At 52.9% G+C, this 21,125-nt stretch overlaps 1 protein-coding gene across 1 annotated transcript in view; it reads left to right on the top strand.

Moving 5' to 3' along the window:
* The first annotated feature begins 1,496 nt into the window (after positions 1-1,496).
* Positions 1,497-21,125, top strand: part of FCGBP (Fc gamma binding protein) — a 39,793-nt gene continuing 20,164 nt past the window's right edge. Inside the window, exons 1-9 of the mRNA XM_068993069.1 lie at positions 1,497-1,551; positions 2,973-4,220; positions 6,342-6,688; positions 9,298-9,868; positions 11,821-12,425; positions 16,064-16,631; positions 17,345-17,937; positions 19,170-19,758; positions 19,863-20,062. Of these exons, the coding sequence (XP_068849170.1) occupies positions 1,497-1,551; positions 2,973-4,220; positions 6,342-6,688; positions 9,298-9,868; positions 11,821-12,425; positions 16,064-16,631; positions 17,345-17,937; positions 19,170-19,758; positions 19,863-20,062 (4,776 nt within the window). The remainder of the gene's footprint in view (positions 1,552-2,972; positions 4,221-6,341; positions 6,689-9,297; positions 9,869-11,820; positions 12,426-16,063; positions 16,632-17,344; positions 17,938-19,169; positions 19,759-19,862; positions 20,063-21,125) is intronic.

Raw genomic sequence — 21,125 nt, 5'->3', positions numbered from 1 at the left:
TCCAGACTTTGCAGCTGCTGTTCCCAGGGGAGACTCGCCAGCAAACTATGAGTGCTGAGGCTGGGAGGAGGAGAGCAGGGTGTGGGTCAGGCCAGCCCCTCAGGAGGAAGAGACTCCATCTCTGAACACCCACACCTCCTCTCATCTGTCTCTGCTTCTGCTCCCCTAGATGTGACCTAGAAGCCTATCTCCCATCCCAGGCAGATTTTGGGTTGATGGGGGCACCACATCACCCAAAACTTGTTCAGCTAGACCCTTCTCAGGAAAATAAAACAAAACACCTCCCAGAAAACAAATTCTCCAGAAAGCAGAGCCCAGTGTCTACATGGAACCAGGAAACAGTGGCCTGCATTCTTCTTTGCACACAGCTCGAGCCCCTGCATCCCACCTGCTCCCCACCTGGGGCCACACCAGACGAGCCTGCCTCCCCCCCACAGTCCTTGAGAGTTTACAGAGTGTCCTCTGGGAGACAAATAAGCCCAGTGAGGCTACTTCTGATGTTCCCATTTTGCAGATTAGGTACCCAGGAGACCCTGTGGGTTTGGGGGTGGAGGTATTGTGTCCCACTCCACAGCCCTGGGTCAAGTGCTCAGATTCCTGCCCACCCGATGCCTGACCTCCCCTGCCCCCGCCTCGAGTTACTGGAAAGAGGATATGGGTAGCTGGGGGCCAGAGAAGAGCTTCGGGGGGGGCGGGGGGTGGCGGTGCTGGGGACCTGGATGTGAATCCTTCACTATTGTTCGTGGCAGGAGCCAAAAGGAAAAAAAAAGAAAAAGAAATCTAGCCATCGAACCAGCAAACAGGACCAAATGCCACTTTCAGCTCCTGCTCCCCGACCTCTGGGATCCCAGGTCCAGGCCCTCAGCACCCTGCTCCCCAGCTGTTTCTCTTGAGGACACCACCCTTCCAGGACTGAAGTCTCTAGCAGACTCCCTAGACACAGCCACTGTTCTCACTCCCTAGACACACCCTGTTCTCACACCCCTCTCAGGAATCAGGCATGCAGGCTTGCCCTCATCCTTCACAGGCCTCCAGGGTACCCATTCCAGCTGACCCTGGGGTCAGCAGCCTCCTCCATGAAGTTGGCACCATCTGCGTGGCAGGTGGCCCAGGGTGTGGTCTGAGGAATTAAGAGACTCCACTATATAGGCCAGCCCAGGAGCCATTACCACAGCTCCAGGAACCTGCAGGTGAGAGAGGCTGCGCCACCTTTAGAAGTGGGACATCAGGTCCCCTACCCTTGCTTCTGGCTCCAGGCCTCCCCATCCCACTTGCTACCAGACCCACAGGACATCCAACTTCTGTCTTGCCCTCCCTGCCCAACCCCCAGACCCACCAGATGTCCAACTCCCCTTATAAATATGTTGGCCCTTGACCCAGCCCACCTCAGCCTTCCTGGTGCCCAGGTAGCCCTTGTCCAGAGACAAGGCACTTTTGTCCTCTGACAGGGGGACAGATCTGCCTCCCATGACCTCCTCTCTTCTCCCACTGCAGACATGGGTTCCCTGAGGAGCTGGTGGATGCTTTGGGCCGGAGCAACCCTCCTGTGGGGTAAGTTAGACCGAAATCCCATCTATGTCCTGGTTCCAGACTGAAGAACTCTGCCTGCCTGGGTCAGCACCCTCCACTGGAGCCACCTCTGCAAACCCATCTCCCAGTGTGACCTCAGGCTAGCTGAGATTGGGAGAGAGGCCCGTTAAGTCGGGCAGAGAAATGTGGTGAAATTCACCCATCCTCAGTTCTGGAGGGAAGCAGGTAAAAACTTTAGTCCCTGAATTCAAGTAGGTAAGAACTGCTACTTTCTTGGTTTTCTGCAGCTCAACTCAAGTTTTGACTTAGAGCCTCATTCCACTGAGGTGATGAAAAATTTCACTAACATCATTTTTGGGGGTCTTGGTGCCTAATTCTCTAGGGCTTTGCCAGGACTAGAGTCTTACATAAAGCCAAAGTTTGGGGGATGGATGGGACATCTGGGGCCTCTAGTTACCAGTCAATATCTATTTAGGTTACTCTAGTTACATTCATCCCCCTGATCCCCTGGCCCTGCAGGACACTGGGATGTTCTTCAAGGCTCCCCTTATTCAGCAGACTGTCCCTCTGTAACCCCCCACAATACTCTCTAAGACCCCATAGAGTGATCTCTCTCTTCCTCTCCCCCTCTCCTCTCAGCCCTGGAGGATCTCTTCCTTGATGGAGGTGTTGAAAAGTGCCCACTCCTCTCTATTGCTAGGAGACATTTTGTCCGTACTCTCATAATCCCCTTTTACCCTTCACACACATGCTTCATCCTGTGAAGACAGAAATCACAAACTGGCACCTGAGGTTGGGCCCCACAGTACAATATTTGTTTTATTTATTTGGCTACACCGGGTCTTCGTTGCAGCAAGTGGGATCTCTAGTTGCAGCACTTGAACTTTTAGTTCCAGCATATGGAATCTAGTTCCCTGACTAGGGACTGAACCCAGGCTCCGTGAACTGAAAGCTCGGAGTCTTAGCCACCAGGGACATCCCCAGGCTGCTTGCTTAAAACAATTTGGGATTGGAAATTTCACACGGAAATTCAACTCTCCAATTTCTCTTGAAAAATGGTAAGAGCTGACATTTTTAAGGGAGAACCTATAAGACATCATAATCACAACAGATTCAAGCCAGTAGCAATGCGTATGGCATATGAATGCTCTAGGCACACAGTCTGCCCCTTCTGTTTCACACATTTATGTCTCTTGTTGGGCCCATCAGCATTTGAGCCTGAGAGCCCTGTCTGAAGTGTTCAGGCTTCTGGAAGGCAAAAGCCAAAAATGTGGTAGGTGACCACTGCATGACTAAGGGGAAAGGAGAGAGAAGAAGAGAAAACAGAAACTCATGTTAGTATTTCAACCTGCGAGCCAGGCACAGGGCAGGAGGCTGCTTCTCTGACAGGGGTAGGGGGGATTGGATAAAGCAAGATCCACGACTGCATTTTCTCACCTCAGGGTTGACCCAGGAGGCCTCAGTGGACCCCCAGAGCAGCGGGGGTGAGGAATTCCTCACGGCCTTCCTGCAGAACTATAATCAGAAGTACAGCAAGGCCTATCTCTGCCTGCTCCTCTCCAGTCTGTCGGACAGCCTCACCTCAGTCTCCATCCTCAGCCGGGCAGATGGCACCACACAGAAGGTCACTGTCAGGCCAGGGCAGTCAGTCTTGGTCAACATCAGCGCCAAGGCTGAGATGGTCGGCAGCAATACCTTCCAGCATGCGGTGGTGGTCCGCGCTGACCGTGCCATCTCAGTGCAGGCGGTAAACGCTAAGCCCTACACGGCGGATGTGACACTGCTGAGGCCTGTCCACTCTCTGGGCACTGAGTACTTTGTGCTCACGCCCTCCAGCCCTTCATCCAGGAACCTCAAGGAGTTTGCTGTGGTGGCGGGTGCGGCTGGTGCCTCTGTCAGTATACAGCTGAAGGGGTCGGTGACATTCAAGGGCAAGTCCTATGCAGCGGGTCATGTCCTGAGTGTGACCCTGGACCCCTACCAGGTGGCCCAGGTACAGAGCACAGCTAACCTCTCGGGGTCAAAGGTCACTGCCAGCAGCCCCGTGGCTGTCCTCTCCGGCCACAGCTGTGCCCAGAAAAACTCGAACTGCAACCATGTGGTAGAGCAGCTGCTACCCACATCTGCCTGGGGCACCCGCTACGTGGTGCCCCCTCTGTCCTTCCACAGCCAGCACGATGTGGTCTACGTCATGGCCAGCCAGGCCACAAAGCTGACCTACCACCTGGGGGGCACCACTCGCTCCCAGCGGCTCCAGGCAGGCAAGGTGGCAAAGTTTGAGATCCAGCAGTCCCGGCCACTCTACCTGTCTGCAGACGTGGGCATCCAAGTCCTGATGTTTGGTGCGGGTACCACCAAAGACGGAGAGACCTATGACCCCCACCTGGTCCTGATCCCAGATGTGGCGGCCTACTGCCCTGCCTACGTGGTGAGGAGCGTGCCAGGCTCTAAGGGTGTGGCCCTGGTGGTGGCACCAACCAAGGCTGCTGACGAGCTGACCATGGATGGGCAGAGGCTAGGGGCCAAACTCTCCTGGGCCGCTGTGCCAGGCAGTGAGTTCTCATATGCCGAATTGGACTTTGGCACAACTGACAATGTCCATGTGGTCGAGGCCTCTACCAGCTTTGGGCTGCTCATCTTCGGGCTAGACCAAGACGTGAGCTTCGGGACAGCAGCTGCCTGTGGCCGGAGTGAGTGACAAAAAACGACCTCTGACCCTGTCCATATGGTAACCCCTTTGCCAACTCTCCTGCCTTTCCCCCTTTCCCATCCTCTCTGTGCTCATCTGTGGTTTCTGGGTCAGCTGGGCTGCCTCCTACTTACCTGAATCCTCCCTGCCATCCTTCCTTTCCTTAAGCCTTCCCGGGCCCTCCCTGTCCTCTTCCCACCACCCTACCACAGAAGCAATTCTCTAAATGTTTAGCAACTGGCACAAGCCAGGGTCCCAACCAGTCTGCAGAGATACCAGACACAGCTCTGCAGCAGGGTTCTAGAAGCCCACAGGGTGTCTGGCATCAGCCCTTTGTCTATTGCTTTTGTGGAGAGAGGGGGTCTGGGGAGAGCCAGGGTGCCAAGAGGAAGGGATCTTTAGGGGCTGGGATCAGGTCAGCAGTTTCTTACCAATCAGCTTGAAAATATTTTGTTATTCTAGCAACTGATAGACAACTATGTGTGTGTTCAGTCACTCAGTCATGCCTGACTCTTTGCAACCCCATGGATTTTCCTGACAGGAATACTGGAGTGGGTTGCCATTTCCTCTTTCTCCAGGGGATCTTCCTGACCCAGGGACTGAACCCTCATCTCCGGCATCTCTTGCATTGGCAGGTGGATTCTTCACCTCTGAGCCCCTCTGGGAAGCTACACCTCTGCCAGTTACTAACTCCCTCCCTCACACACACACCTCATATATGAATGCCAAACTCAGGAGGTCTAAAAGTATTAATATAATAATGATGGATACCATGGGGGGAGTATTTCTCAAAATACTGGGGACCACTCTAGGGGCCTTGTATGTGTTAACATAGTTCATTTCTAGGACCCGGCCCTGTGTGTGCTTGGGGGCCCAGCCTGTCGAGGAGTGGCCACCAGGTAGTGCAGCATTTGAGGGCATCGATGCTGAAGCCAGACTTCCCTGGTTCAGATCCCACCTCTGCCTGTGTGACCTGGGGCTTGTGACTTCACCTCTGTGGACCTGTTTCCACATCTGCAAAGTGGGAAGAATGCTTGCACCCCTCACGGGATTGTGAAGTGACAGTGCAATAAGTTAACACTGGTGGAGACTTTAGGGGGTATTGGGCTAGTGAGCAGGGCCATGTAAGGGTGAGCCATTATTTTGAGCAGTCAGAAGGCAAGAGCTTTTGAAGACCAGGGGGCAGGGTTGGAAGAGCTGCTTCTTCCTGTGTAGGCCCCCAACCTGAAGCAAGGATCCTAGACACGGGTTCCTAGCACTCCTGTCCACCCTCCAGGGCCTGGAAGCCACTCAGCTGCAAAGGGCCACCTTGGGCTTGACTAGTAACAGGGAAAAGATAGGTGAATGTTTATAACAGATAATAACCTCATTAACACCTGGGATCAGTTCCAAATCCTAACTTATGTTTTAGCTTATTTAAACCTGGCCACTCTCCCCTCCCCAACTGTCCCCGTGAAGAAGGTATTACTATCACCCCCATGTCACAAGTGAGGAAACTGAGGCACAGAGAATTTTAAATTACTTTCTAGTGTCACACAGGTAATTAGTTGTGCCGAGATTCGAACATAGGCAAACTAACTCTGCCATTTCCATTCTGTTGAACAGTTTCTGTTTTCCATTTTCTATCTTTATTTTATTTTTATTTTTTGGCCACACTTCACAGCATGTGGGACTTTAGTTCCCCGACCAGGGATCAAACCTGAATCCCCTGCTTTGGAAGAAAAGAGTCTTAACCACTGGACCACCAGGGAAGTCCCCACTTTCTATCTTTAAAAAAGGATCCCTTAGTCTTTTACCCTGAGTGGGAAGGTAGAGGAGGGGGGGAAAAAGAGAGAAAAAGCAAAAATGAAGGCCTTTCTGTGATTGTCCCTGCCCCTTGCTCTTCACCACCTTCCAGTTCCTTGGGGCTGAGCCATATTAAACTGGGGAACCACCAAACCTAGGAACAATCAAGCCTGAGCTGCTCTCTCCCTGTGAGATTCCAGACTTCAGTCTCCCCACTTCTTGAATGGGCGGCTGGGAGTCAACCACCCAAACTCCCCAGGGCGGGAGAACTCCAGGATTCCCACTGGGGTGGACACTCCTGATTCTTTCTCTGTGGCCATCCCCCTTCCCTCCCCAGCCCAGCGGACGCTGGAGAAGACCCCCTGTGAAGGCAAGCAGTGCGCTGCCAGGCAGCTCTGCAAGGTGGTAAATGGGCAGGCCAGGTGCATGGCCTCCGTGGCTACCTGCCGTGCCCAGGGTGACCCCCATTACACCACCTTCGACGGCCGCTACTACGACATGATGGGCACATGCTTGTACTCACTGGTGGAGCTGCAGAGTGATGATAACAGCCTGCCTGCCTTCAGCGTCGACGCCAAGAACGAGCACCGAGGCAGCCGCCGTGTCTCTTACGTGGGCTTGGTGACCGTGCGCGCCTACGGCCATGCAGTGTCGCTGGCCCGTGGGGAAGTTGGCTTCGCCCGGGTAAGGATCCAGAGGAGGCATCAGAGTTTAATACCCAGGAGCCGCCTGCCAGTCAGATGGAGAAGGCAATGTCTGGTTGTCAGACCCCCAGACCCAAGCTCTTTGCCATGGGGTGGAGGGTGCAGAGAAGTGGGCCAAGGGTGTGGGGGCTGGGGAAGGGGGATTTGAAAATCAGTGGCAGAAGCTTAACTCCTTTTGTTCAGCAATTCGATTTCTAAAAGTTTTAAGAATGCTCAGAGATATGGTTAGAAAAACAGGTTTATACCAATGTGTTTATATTATTATATCAAAAAGGCAATGAGGGTGGGGGGAGAGAAAGAAGACAAATATCCAACAATGGGAATTTCTGACGTGACCAAACCCTAAAATTTTAGTGAGTACCTACTATGTGCTGGGTTTGTTTCTTCGCACTTTCTATTGTATTAAGGGATTTAATGCTAACAGCAATCTATGGAGGTAGGCACTATTAACACTTTTTGATGAGGAAACTGAGGTCCAGGGCAATGAATGACTACTCAAGGGCTTCAGGCTAGTAAGAGATGGAGCTGGGAACACCAGCAGGGTGGCTCCCAAGCCTTCACCTTAACCTCTAGGCTATTCTGCCTCTGGTAAATGGATCGCTCCTCAGCCAATATAAATAACAGCAATCTAATAATAGGAAAATAAATGAGTAGTGATTTTTTCCTACTGTATTGCTATGAACATGCTTAATCATCCAGAAAGATTGAAATCGTTGTACAGTGAACACTCATTTGCCAGTTGCCTAGATTCTAAACATTTTACTCCTCTTAGTTCATCACACATCTGTCATCTACCTACCCCTCTGTCCACTCAACAATCCCTCTTTTTATTCACTTAATTTTTAAATTATTTTTAATTGAAGGATAATTGCTTTACAATGTTGTGTTGGTTTCTGCTGTATAACATGACAAATCAGTCAAAATTATGTCTATGTATATATACATAGACATTTGTATACATAATCCCTCCCCCTCCCCTTTGACCGCTGCCCCCACAATGCCACCCCTCTAGGCCATCACAGAGCACCAGGCTGGGCTCCCTATGCTACACAGCAGCTTCTCACCAGCTGCCTGTTTCGCATGCGAAGAGTTGCCTCATTGGAAAAGACTCTGATGCTGGGAGGGATTGGGGGCAGGAGGAGAAGGGGACGACAGAGGATGAGATGCCTGGATGGCATCACTGACTCGATGGACGTGAGTCTGAGTGAACTCCGGGAGTTGGTGATGGACAGGGAGGCCTGGCGTGCTGTGATTCATGGGGTCGCAAAGACTCGGGCACGACTGAGCGGCTGAACTGAACTGAGTATATATAGGTCAATGATACTTTCTCAGTTGATCCCACCCTCCCTTCCCCTACTGTGCCTACAAGTCTGTTCTCTATGTCTGTTATCTCCATTCCTTCACTGCAATTAGGTTCATCCGTACTGTTTTTCCAGATTCCATATATATGCTTTAATAGATTATATTTGTTTTTCTTGACTTGCTTCACTCTGTATAACAGGCTCCAGGTTCATCCTTCTCACTACAACTGACTCAAGTTTGTTCTTTTGCACTTGAAAGTAAGCTCTGGACATCAACACACTTCATCCCTAGAGATTTCAACATGTATACCATTAACTAGAATATAATATTTTTACATTTTTGTTTACCTTTGAGATAAAATTTAAACATAATGAAATCCATGCATCTTAAGTGGACGGTACACTGAGTTTTGATAAATGTGCACATCTAAGTTCTGTCAAGGTATAGAATGTTCTCAGCCTTCTGAAAAATTCCCTCATGTCCCTTCTCAAACAATGGCCAACCCACGCTTGCAGGCAATCATAGTTCTAACTTTTCTCCACCAGAGGTTACTTTGGCTGGTTCAAGACCTTGATAGTAACGGAATCAGGCAGTGCAAGAAGCCTTTTGTGGAAGGCTTCTTTAAGCTCAGCATAATAGTTTCAAAGTTCTTCCCTGTTGCTGCAATTAATTTTTTAATAGATAAAGCATTCACAGCTCAAAACAAGACTACTTTACCCCCATCTCCACCTGCTTTCCCCTGCTCCCCACAGGTAATGACTTTTACTGATTTCTTGAGTGTTCATCTAGGGTTTCTTTATGCCAATACAAGTAAATATAGACATACATTCTTACCTCCCCCCTTTGTTAGCAAACAGTACTGTACGTGGGCTCTGTTCTGCACTTGACTTTTTCCCCTGAACAGTGCATTCTGGAGCTGTTTCCTTATCAGTGGGGAGGGAGCCTCCTCTTTCCTTTCTATAGCTGCACAGCCTGCCATTGGCTGAATTCATCATGGTTCCTTTAGGTCAGGCCCCTGTGATTGGATGCTGTGTTCATGATGGCGAGCAGTACTACCCTGAATATTTTTTTTTAAAGTTATAGTTTTTAATGGAGATCTCTTTTATAAAATTTATTTATTTTGGCCAAGGAAAGGGCAGGAGCAAAGATCCTGAAGCTTGATGGGTGGCACTAACAGGAGGGAGGAATCCCCATGTGGCTAGAGGAGGGACACGCGTGGCGGGAGATGAGGGGCTGAAGGCCAGACCACATGGGGATCTGACCCTCCCCTCCTCATTCCCTCTGCAGATCGACAACCAGCGCTCACGCCTGCCTGCCTCCCTGTATGAGGGACGCCTGCGAGTGTACCAGAGCGGGACACGGGCCGTGGTGGAGCTGGATTTTGGGCTGGTGGTCAGCTACGACTGGGATGCCCAGCTGGCACTCAGCCTGCCTGCACGCTTTCAGGGCCAGGTGCGCGGACTGTGTGGCAACTATAATGGTGACCCCACTGATGACTTCCTTACACCTGACTCAGAGCAGGCTCCCGATGCTGTGGAGTTTGCCAGCAGCTGGAAGCTGGATGATGGGGACTACCTCTGTGAGGATGGCTGCCAAGAAAACTGTCCTGCCTGCACCACAGACCAGGCCCAGCTCTATGAGGGCAGTCGTTTCTGTGGCATGCTGACCCAGCTCAATGGCCCCTTCGCTGTCTGTCATGAGGCCCTGGACCCCCAGCCCTTCCTGCAGGAATGTGTGTATGACCTGTGTGTGGTCAACGGGGACCGAGCCAGCCTGTGCCGTGGCCTCAGTGCCTACACACAGGCCTGTCTGGAGCTTGGCATCTCTGTCGGGAACTGGAGGTCGTCAGCCAACTGCCGTGAGTGATACCCTAGTCGGGGCTGGGAGCATGTGGCAGGAGGCAGGGGTGCCCCCTGCATCTGAGCATTGACTGTGGTCCAGCCTGGAACTGGACGATGCTGGGGACACAGCAATGGCCAGATGGTCAGGCTCTGCCCACAGTGAGCCTAAAGTTGAAACAGATATATCACTAGACAGTGATGGTCCAGAGTGGTCAGGGCTGGGATGAGGGAAGTTCAGAGGGGCTATGCGAGACCAGAGAAGCTTCCTGACTCAGTCTGTGGGGTGAAGGAGGCTGTCCTAGAGAAAGGGATGCCCAAGCTGAAGCCTGTAGAAAGGATTAGAACTAGATGGGAAAGCAAGGGGCAAGAAATGGGCTCCAAGCTGAGAGAAGGACATGTACAAAGGCTTGGCATGAGGTGTCCCAAAGCAGACATGTGACTATCATTTCACTTATAACTCTTCCATGACTCCCCAACATCTTCTGGATAAAGTCCAAGCTCCATAGCCAGGTATCCATTCACTGAATCATTCATTCATTTATATATCCATTCATTCATTCATGCATCCCCTAAACCCCTATCTGGCTCCACCCCTGTGTTGGTGATGGGCATAGTAGGGACCAACACACACTTGTCTCTGTCATCGTGAGGCTCCCAGAGAAATGTCTGGGAGACAGAAAGCCCAGGGCAGGAAGGAGGAGAAGGCTTCCAGGTTCAGGACTTGAGACAGGGACTCTGGAGAAGTAAGTCTGAGGGAGACACTGGGGCCACTGGGGATTGTCTTGGTCACTGCTGTGTCCTCACTGCCCAGTAAACACCACCATCACCACCAGCACAACCACCACCACTGAGTTTCCCAACGCCTGGTGCAAAAGAGGAACCAGTGCATGCATTTATCTCCCTGTTAGTTTTCACAGCACTTCCTGGGCATCTCTTGTGGGCCAGGCCCTGTCCTTGGTGCTGGAGATTCCACCATGTTTGAGACAGATCAGGTCCCCACTCTCACAGAATTTATAGTCCTAGCGGGGGAGACAGACAGTAAGCCATAAACTGTGGAATATCTTCAGAGAGCAAAAGAAACAGAGTTCATGGGATAAGAGTAAGTGGGAGGCTCAGGAAGAGAGTTCTCAGGGAAGACCTTTGTGAGGGGGTGCCTTTCAATCAGAGACCAGGATTAGGCAACAGAGTGAGTTAGCAATGATGCTCTGCACGGGGTGTCTCTACATAGAGGAGACTATTATTATCCCATTCTACTGATGGGGAAACTGAGGCACAGAGGTTGGAGGTGTCTGCTTATAATCACACAGCTAAGAAGGGGAGAGCTGGGATTTGAACCTAGGCCATCTGTGTTCCAGGAGCCTTCTCTTAACTGCATGCCTTCAATGAGGAAAGGCTAATACAGTACAGGCAGAGGGGAAAAGGAGAGGGGGGAGTGTGGGGACCCGAGAGGAGGCCACCGTGCGGGGTGGAGAGAGCCAGAGGCAGACTGAAAGGAGGAGATGAGGACAAGGAGGTGAGGAGGGCAGACCGTTTAACCTGGGGAGGACTCTGGCTTTTAACCTGAGCAAGAGGGAGCCACCAGAGGGCTCTGAGCAGGACAGGGGACTCACGTGTTCACAGATCCCTCTGGCTGCAGGTGAGGAACAGGATGAGATGTAGGATGGGAGCAGCCGGGAGACCAGGCAGGAGGCTGCTGGAGCTGACAGCACCAGGGTGGGGACTGTGGTACACGGAGAAAGGTCAGATTCCGGATAGCTCCTGAAGATGGAGATCACAGGGTTTACAGACAACTTGGTTGTTCGGCGGTTAAAGGGGAGGGAATCAACTACATCTCAGGTTTGGGGCCTGCGCACCCAGAAGGATGGACGTGCCATTAACTAAGATGGGGAGCCGCGGGTACGCAGTGGCTTGGGGAGGGAGGACCTAGCACGTTCCCACAGGCCTGACTCTCTCTCCGTTGTCCTCGCAGCCCTGTCCTGCCCAGCCAACAGCCGCTACGAGCTCTGCGCCCCGGCCTGCCAAGCCTCCTGCAACCCCGATGCGGCGCCGTCCAACTGCTCAGCGCGCCAGTGCGTGGAGGGCTGCGTGTGCCTCGAGGGCTTCGTGGAGAGCGGCGGCGCCTGTGTGGCGGCCTCGTCCTGCGGCTGCATCTACGAGGGCCGCCCACTCGCGCCCGGCCAGGAGGTGTGGGCCGACGACACTTGCCAGCGGCGCTGCACCTGCGACGCCACCACCGGCCAGGTGCGCTGCAGCGACACGCAGGGCTGCCCAACGGGCGAGCGCTGCCTCGTCCAGAACGGCCTCCGGGGTTGTTACCCCGACCGCTTCGGAACCTGCGAGGGGTCCGGGGACCCGCACTACGTGAGCTTCGATGGCCGACGCTTCGACTTCATGGGCACCTGCACGTACCTGCTGGCCGGCTCATGCGGCCAGGCCTCAGGGCTGCAAAGCTTCCGGGTGCTGGTGGAAAACGAGCATCGGGGCAGCCAGACCGTGAGCTACACGCGCGCTGTGCGGGTCGAGGCCCGCGGCGTGAAGGTGGCGGTGCGCCGGGAGTACCCTGGCCGCGTGCTGGTGAGCGAGGGGAGGGGCACCGGAGGCGGGCTAGAGGGGCCGGAATCCCCCTTAAAGAGGATGGGTCTGGTGGAGGGTGGGGGTCTGTTAGAAGACCTGGTGCTCAGTAGCTAGGCCTGTCCCCCCCGCCCCAAGCTGGGCAGTGCTGCCTCTTCCTAGCTGGGTGTCTTTGTCTCTTGGAGCCTCAATTTTGTCCTCTGACAAATGGGATAATAAGATGGTGCCTCCCCAATGGCTGTCGCTTTATAAGGTGGTTGTGGAGATTTGGCCAGTTGTTATTTGCAGAATGTTTAAAAGAGGCGTTGGCACCCAACAAGTATTCAGTAAATGTTGACTTAATGTTTTATTGCTATGAACCCTCCAAAGGTAAAGATTTGGGCATTCTCTGGAGGACAATTGATATTCAGATAGTGAGGTGACCTGAAAGGTCCGGAACAAAAAGTGTGTTGGCAGGGAGGGGTTGCAAGGTGTGGGGGGTGCTTACAAATGGGCCCACAGGTCATAGGTTTCTGGACAGAGGGTTCTTAAAGAGACAACCACCCAGCAGAAGTCAAGAACCATTGATTTTTCTCTTTAAAAAAGATAAAAATTGATAAGTAGGATTTCTTAAGATTTACAGTGATAGCTGATAATTATTATTGAGCAGTTTGAGGCAGTAGCCCCTGCCTTAGGGAGGAGAATGAACTGGAAATGGAAAACTGAGAGAGTGTTCCATGTGCCAGACACTGCACCAAACCCTTTATAGGCCTCAACCCTCTGTAACCCTCAGAACAGCCTTAGAGTAAAGGAGATTCTGCCCACAAAGCCTAGTGTTTGGAATACAGAAACTGTAGCTCAACAGAAGGCATAATATTAATATTTATATTCTCATTTATCTGAGATGACATTTAAGCTGAGTCTTGAGCAATAATAGCCAATATATATACATATAAATAGATAGATAGAGATACACATGCGTTACAGTCACTCAGTCGTGTCCGACTCTTTGCGACCCCGTAGACTATAGCCCACCAGGCTCCTCTGTCCATAGGATTTCCCAAGCAAGAATACTGGAATGGGTTGCTACTTCTCCAGGGGATCTTCCCGACCCAGGGATCTAACCTGCATCTCTTAAGCCTCTTGCATTGGCAGGCAGATTCTTTACCACTGGAGCCACTTGGGAATAATTTACTTTTCTGTGTTGAATGCTTGATGTATAGTAACTCATTTGTTAACCTCTGTAACAACACTGTGAAATAGCTAGTGTTGTTAGAGGAGAAAACTGAGGCTCAGAGAAGTCACCTATTCAAGGTCACATAGCTAATGAGTGGCAGAGCCAGGATATGAAGCCCGGCTGTCCGGCACCAGAGTCCATACTCTTAACCTCTACATTCTGTTGCTTTTCCTGAATAAAGAGATGGAACAGGCAGGGAGGGAAGCGGATGGAAGAGTGTTCCAGCGAGAAGGAACAGCAGTTGCAAAGGCTCTGAGGCAGGAACAAACATGAAGGGTAGAGGGACAGCATGGAGGCCAGCGGGGCTGGAATGGAGAGAGGGAGGGGACGGCGAGGTAGGGGATGATGTTGGGGATGGTTATGATGGAGGTTTGTGATTTAATCTGAAACCTGAAGGATGAGAAAGAAGCTGCCAGGTGAAGAGTGGTGGTTGCCAGGCAGAGGGAACAACAGGTGCCAAGGCTGAGGCTGGACTGAGCTGAAGAACAGCATGGAGCCAAAGAGGCTGCACCGAGAGAGTGAGGCTGGAGAGGTAGGGTAGAGAGGATGGTGGAAGACGAGGTCAGAAGAGAGGGGACAACCCGGGCCTGGTGGGTAGAGGACTTGATTTTAAACTGAGATGTGAAGGATAACAGGGAGGGAGCCAGACCAAGAGTGAGGATGCGGGAGAGAGTAGGCATGATGCAAGCAGAGTGTACAGTAAGTGCAAAGGCCCTGAGGCTGGGCTGAGCTTGGTGAATTCAGGAGACTGTCAAAATGCTTGCATGGGGACTTCCCTTGTGATCCAGTAGTTAAGGCTCCATGCTTCCAGTGCAGGGCGCCTGGGTTCAGTCCCTGGGCAGGGAACTGGATCTCACATGCTGCAACTAAGAACCTGCATGCCACCACACTATGGCCTTTTAGGCCACTCATTGTGAGGAGTTTGGATCAAGGCTGACACCTAGAAAGTGAAGTAGAGGTGGCTAAATAAAGAGTGATGAGTGGTATCCCAGGTATCCCAGGGAGAGGTCACAGCAAGCGCAAAGGCCCAGGGGTGGGGGTGCACTTGGTCCACTCTGGGAGACAGCAGGGAGCCTGAGTGAGGGAGGTGGGAGGTGGTGCCCGTACAAAGATGGACTGGAGCCAAAGTTAAGCAGGATGTTCTAGGGAAGGGGCTTAGATTTAAGTCAAATCCTAAAGGATGGAAGGGAAGCAGCCAGGAGAAAAGTGGTAGGCGGTGTTCTTGGCAAAGTGAAAAACCCCTAAAGTTAGACTAAACTAGGAGAGCTGGGCGACTATCAAAAAAGCCAGTACCTTCGTCAGTAAGTGCCTCTTTCAACCATACCAGAGTTTATGCTAATTAGGTGAATCAGGGCAGGTCCCTAGGTAGCTTCAGAATGAAGGCTCAGTTGCCTGTCAGGAAAACCAAGGTGACTGAGGGTTGGAACTTTCAGTCCCCACCCTGGGCCTCCAGTGGGGAGAGAGAAGTTGGAGACTGAGCTTAAGCAAGCGGCAGATGACTTCATCAACCCTGCCTACGTCATGTAACCTCCGTAAAAACTCTGAACAATGAGCACTTCCTGGTTGGTGAACAATCAATGTAGATACATGGGAAGGAGGTGCACCCTGACCCATGGGATAGAAGCTCTTATGCTTGGGACCCAATATTCCTGTTAATCTGGCTCATCATTTGTACTGTTTATAATAAAACAATAATCATAAATGTAGTGGGAAAATGGTGGCTTCCCAGGTGACACCATGGTAAAGAATCTGCCTGTCAATGCAGGAGATGCGAATTCTGTCCCTAGGATCGGAAGATCCCCTGGAGAAGGGAATGGCAACACACTCCGGTATTCTTGCCTGGAGAACCCCATGCATAGAAGAGCCTGGAGGGCTACAGTTCATAATATCACAAAGACTCGGACATGACTGAAGTGACTCAGCACACATGCACATAGTAGGAAAAAGAAAAAAGAAGAAGAAGGAAAGCCAGTGTGAGTTAGGAGCAGAAAGAGCGAGGAGGAGAGTGGGAGAAAGGTTAGGTCAGGGAGGTAACCAGGGAGACAGATCCTGTAGGCTTTGAAGGCCATGGCTTAGGGATTTAAATTTAAGCAAATACCTGAAGGATGAAGGGCTTCCCAGGTGGCGCTAGCAGTAAAGAACCAGCCTGTCAGTACAGGAGATGTAAGAGACCTGGGTTCGATCCCTGGGTTGGGAAGATCCCCTGGAGGAGGGCATAAAAACCCACTCCAGTATTCTTGCCTGGAGAACCCCATGGACAGGGAGGTGGGTGGTGTGCCAGGTAGAGGGAACAGCAAGTGCAGAGGCCCTGAGGGGCATCAGGAGAATAGCAAGGAGCCCAGAAGAGCCAGAGCTGAGTGAGTGAAGGGAGGGCCACAGAGCCTCGACTACCCTGATCTCTTGGTCCCCTCCCATCCCTCCCCAGGTGGATGATATCCTTCAGTACCTGCCCTTCCAGGCGGCAGATGGGCAGGTGCAGGTGTTCCGCCAGGGCCAAAATGCTGTCATCCGCACGGACTTTGGCCTGACAGTCACCTACAACTGGGATGCCCATGTGACCGTCAAGGTGCCCACCAGCTACGCTGGGGCCCTGTGCGGGCTCTGCGGGAACTTCAACGAGGACCCAGCTGACGACTTGGCTCTGAAGGGTGGAGGCCAAGCTGCCAACGCACTGGCCTTCGGCAATAGCTGGCAGGAGGAAACGAGGCCAGGCTGCGGAGCAGCCGAGCCAGGCGACTGTCCCAAGCTGGACTCCCTGGTGGCTGAGCAGCTACAGAGCAAGAAGGAGTGTGGGATCCTCGCTGACCCCAGTGGTCCCTTCCGGGAGTGCCACCAGACGCTGGACCCACAGGGTGCTGTGCGCGACTGTGTCTATGACCGCTGCCTCCTGCCAGGCCAGTCCGGGCCTCTGTGTGACGCACTGGCGGCCTATGCTGATGCGTGCCAGGCTGCCGGGGTCACCGTGCACCCCTGGAGGAGTGAGGAACTTTGCCGTGAGTACCGAGAGTGACAGCTGGGGGGCTCGGCCTTATGTACATTCATTAATATATAGATAGCATTAAGTCACTTAATTCTTATAACAGCTCCATGAGGTAGGGGTGTGGTTATACCCATTTAACAGACGAGGAAACAGGTTTTTACTTCATTGTCACTAACTTACATTTAAATGGGCCATGTGCGGCTCTCAAATTGGACGGTGCAGAGAGAGACTTGATTGGGTTCCGTTTCAGGGTTTTTTGTTTTTGTGGAAACCCCCTGTTTTATAATTTGGGGTGGTGAATTTGGAGCGAGTTTTTCATTGTTTTCTTTACCACCCTGGGCAAATATTTTAATTTTCTATAAAATTACTACTACTAAAAATACTGCATTCACAAACACACTGCATAGATTATGGACACATGCCCATGCATGTTTAAAATATATATCACAGATCCACAACTTGTTACCAACTTGAATAAGGTCATTCAAGACAGTACAGATGACCCCAGACCACAGTTAAATTGGAATAGAGTCTTAATTATCAGGATTAGATTACCTGTGATGTAATGTTTCCTGGGTCCCACTGAACCGAGGGGCTCCTTGCCGCTGGACTGCTTATACATGTAAGTGTATGTGTGCATATGTGTGTGCACGTGTGTGTGTCAGGGGGTCTTCGGTGTCGCCGGGGAGCAAGGCTGCTTCGTCCTGATGGCCCCTTTCCCTGCAGCGCTGAGCTGCCCACCCCACAGTCACTACGAGGAGTGTTCCTATGGCTGCCCGCTGTCCTGCGGAGACCTCCCAGTGTCCGGGGGCTGTGGCTTCGAATGCAAAGAGGGCTGCGTGTGTGACGAGGGCTTCGTGCTCAGCGGTGAGTCCTGCGTGCCGCTGGCCTCCTGCGGCTGCGTGTACCAGGGCGCCTACTACCCGCCCGAACAGACCTTCTACCCGGGCCCCGAGTGCGATTCCCTTTGCTACTGCGAGGAGGGCGGGCTGGTGTCCTGCGTGCCATCCAGCTGTGGCCCTCACGAGGCCTGCCAGCCATCCAATGGCGTCCTGGGCTGCGTGGCTGTGGGCTCTACCACCTGCCAGGCATCGGGAGACCCCCATTACACCACCTTCGACGGCCAACGCTTCGACTTCATGGGTACCTGTGTGTACGTGCTGGCTCAGACCTGTGGGACTCGGCCTGGCCTGCCCCAGTTTGCTGTCCTGCAGGAGAACGTGGCCTGGGGCAACGGGAAAGTCAGTGTGACCAAGGCGATCACCGTCCAGGTGGCCAACTTCACCCTGCGGCTGGAGCAGAGTCAGTGGAAAGTCACGGTGAGAACAGCCCAGGATGTGAAGGGGAGGGGTCTTCGGTAGAGGGTGGTCTGTGGGTCGGGCGTGCACAGCTCTCAGCTGAGGGGCGAGGGGCACAGAGCTCTGAGTAGATGTGGGGGGCCTGGGGTCCCCCGGGAGAGGGGTGCCAGTCAGAGCCTACAGTGGGGAACCAAGGAGGGCGGAGACCTTGGGGACCTGGGCCTTCCCCCATGTGGCTCAGTGTCCCCTCTCCTTGCCCTTTTCTCTTTTTAACTTATTTATAACTGTGCTGAGTCTTCGTCGCTGTCCATGGTCTTTCTCTCGTGGCGGCGAGTGGGAGCCGCTCTTCCTCGTGGTGCTCAGGCTTCTCATGGCAGTGGCTTCTCTTGTTTTAGAGCACAGGCTCTAGAGCAGGGCTTCAGTCGTTGTGATTCCCAGGCTCTAGAGCACAGGCTCAGTAGCTGTAGCACACAGGCTTGGGATCTTCTCGGACCAGGGATTGAACCCATGTCCCATGCATTGGGAGACGGATTCTTTACCACTGAACCACTGTGGAAGCCCTCCCTGGCCCTTGATTATCCCCTCCGGACATCCCCCCTAACCCCCTCCACCTGCCCCTCCACCTGCCCCTCCCTCCTGGTCCCTGCTGTCCTAAGAGCATTACTCCATTGAGACCTATATTCATTTCCTGAGACTGCCATAAGAACTCACCACCCCCTTGGTGGCTTAAAACAACAGAGATTTATTCTCTCACAGCTGTGGAGGCCAGAAGTTCAAAATCAAAGTGTGGGCAAGAGACCTACCTGCTCCAGGGGTTCTGGGGGAGATTGCTCCCCCTCCTCCCACCACTTCTGGGGCTTCCAGGTGTTCCTGGCTTATGCCCCCGTCACTCCAGCCTGTTTCATTTTTCACACAGCCTTCTCCTCTGGGTTTCCCTGTACCTTCTCCTCTTCCTGCTCTTTTAGGGACATTTGTCATTGGATGTAGGGTCCACCCTAATCCAGGACGATCCCATCTCAAGATCTCTACCCTAATTACCTCTCCAAATACAGTCGTATTCTGAGGTTCTTGGAGGACTTATCTTTGGGGAGCCACTGATCAACCCACTATGAACCCTATTATTATGCCCATTTTGCACATATGGAAACTAAGACCCAGAGAGGTGAGATCCCATGGGTCTTCAGTGTCAGGCAGGGGCCTGATCTAGGATCTCGAAGTGTACCCTCTGAAGCCCGGCCTGTCCTGCCTCCCAGGTGAACGGCGTGGACAGGAGGCTGCCCGTGGTGCTGGACGAGGGCCGGATCCACGTCTTCCAACATGGCTCAGACGTCGTGATCGAGACTGACTTCGGCCTGCGTGTGGCCTATGACCTCATGTACAACGTGCGGGTCACTGTCCCGGGCAACTACTACCAGCAGCTGTGTGGCCTGTGTGGGAACTACAACGGCGACCCCAAGGACGACTTCCAGAAGCCGGACGGCTCGCAGGCGGGCAGCGCCAATGAGTTTGGCAACTCCTGGGAGGAGGCGGTGCCCGACTCACCCTGCCTGCCGCCCCCCACCTGCCAGCCGGGCGACGAGGGCTGTGACACGGAGTGTAAACCTGAGCTGCAGAACAAATACGAGCAGCAAGAGTTCTGCGGGCTCCTCACCAGCACCACAGGGCCCCTGGCTGCTTGCCACAAGCTCCTGGACCCTCAGGGCCCCTTGCAAGACTGCGTCTTTGACCTCTGCGTGGGCGGCGGCAATGAGAGCATTCTCTGCAGCAATATCCAGGCCTATGTGAGTGCCTGCCAGGCAGCTGGAGGCCACGTGGAACCCTGGAGGACCGAGTCTTTCTGTCGTGAGTGAGGGGCAGGGAGGGGGAGGCAGAGACACAGAAAGGGCAGACACTGGGCCCCACCACCTCTCATTCCCATGGCCCTGACCCGCACCCCCTCTTTGCAGCCATGCCGTGCCCCGCCAACAGCCACTACGAGCTCTGTGCAGACACCTGCTCCCTGGGCTGCTCGGCACTCAGCGCCCCCCCGCAGTGCCCAGAGAGCTGCGCCGAGGGTTGCCAGTGTGACTCCGGCTTCCTCAGTGACGGCCAAGGCTGCGTGCCCATCCAGGAGTGCGGCTGCTACCACAACGGCATCTACTACGAGGTAGGGACCCCGCCGTCCCAGGCAGAACGGGGGCTGCATGCTGGACCCCCCCGCCCACAGCCTGTCCATTTGGCCTCCTGAACGTCTCTCCCATCCGTTCCTCTTCCTCTCGCCATGGCCCCACTGTGGTCCAGTTTGTCCACTTTTGCTCTCTCTGGTCTACCATCCCCACAGTAGCAAGTAAGACCTTTCTAAATACGACCACAGGTCCCACAACTTGAGGTCTTCCCATCTGGCGCCAGTGGTAAAGAACCCACCTGCCAATGCAGGAGACATAAGAGACAAAGGTTTGATCTCTGGATCGGGAAGATCCCCTGGAGGAGGGCATGGCAACCCACTCCAGTATTCTTGCCTGGAGAATCCCCACGGACAGAGGAGCCTGGCAGGCTACAGTCCATGGGGTCACAAAGAGTTGGACACGACTGAAGCGACTTGGCAGACATGCATACACCCACAACTTGAAACCCTCCCCTGGCTCCTCAGGTCAAGTTTTGGCTTTGTTCCCAGGTGTAGATTTCAACTTTGTTATACCAGAGGCTGACTCCGTCTGTGTCCCTCTCCCATGCTCAGAGTTACTGCTTTTCCTTTGAACGTATGTTATGTAAAGTCTGTCTCCCTTAAAGGTCTGAGAGCTCTGTCGGGGCAAGAACCCTCTCTGTTTTCCTCCTCATACGAATAGTAATAGTACTACAGCAAACAGGTAGATGGCGCTTGCTGTGTGTCAGTCACTGCTTTCAGTGCTGTGTAAACAATACACGTGTGTGCTAAGTCACTCCATTCGTGTCCAACTCTTTGCGACCCTATGGACTGTAGCTGACCAGGCTTCTCTGTCCATGGGATTCTGTAGGCAAGAACGTTCGAGTGGGTTGCCATTTCCTTGTCCAGGGGATCTTCCCGACCCAGGGACAGACCTCGCATCTTTCACATTGCCTGCGTTGGCGTGCAGGTTCTTTACCACTAGCGCCACCTGGGAAGCCCACAGTTTATGTGCATTTTATTTATTCATATATAATATATATATTACAGTGTTATATATAAACCTTTTACTATGAAAATTTTCATA

The sequence above is a fragment of the Capricornis sumatraensis genome, chromosome 20 (genome assembly GCF_032405125.1).
Source record: "Capricornis sumatraensis isolate serow.1 chromosome 20, serow.2, whole genome shotgun sequence".
In the NCBI taxonomy this organism is placed as follows: domain Eukaryota; kingdom Metazoa; phylum Chordata; class Mammalia; order Artiodactyla; family Bovidae; genus Capricornis; species Capricornis sumatraensis.
Note: the sequence above shows the minus strand (reverse complement) of the source record. Positions and strands in the feature narration are given on the sequence as shown.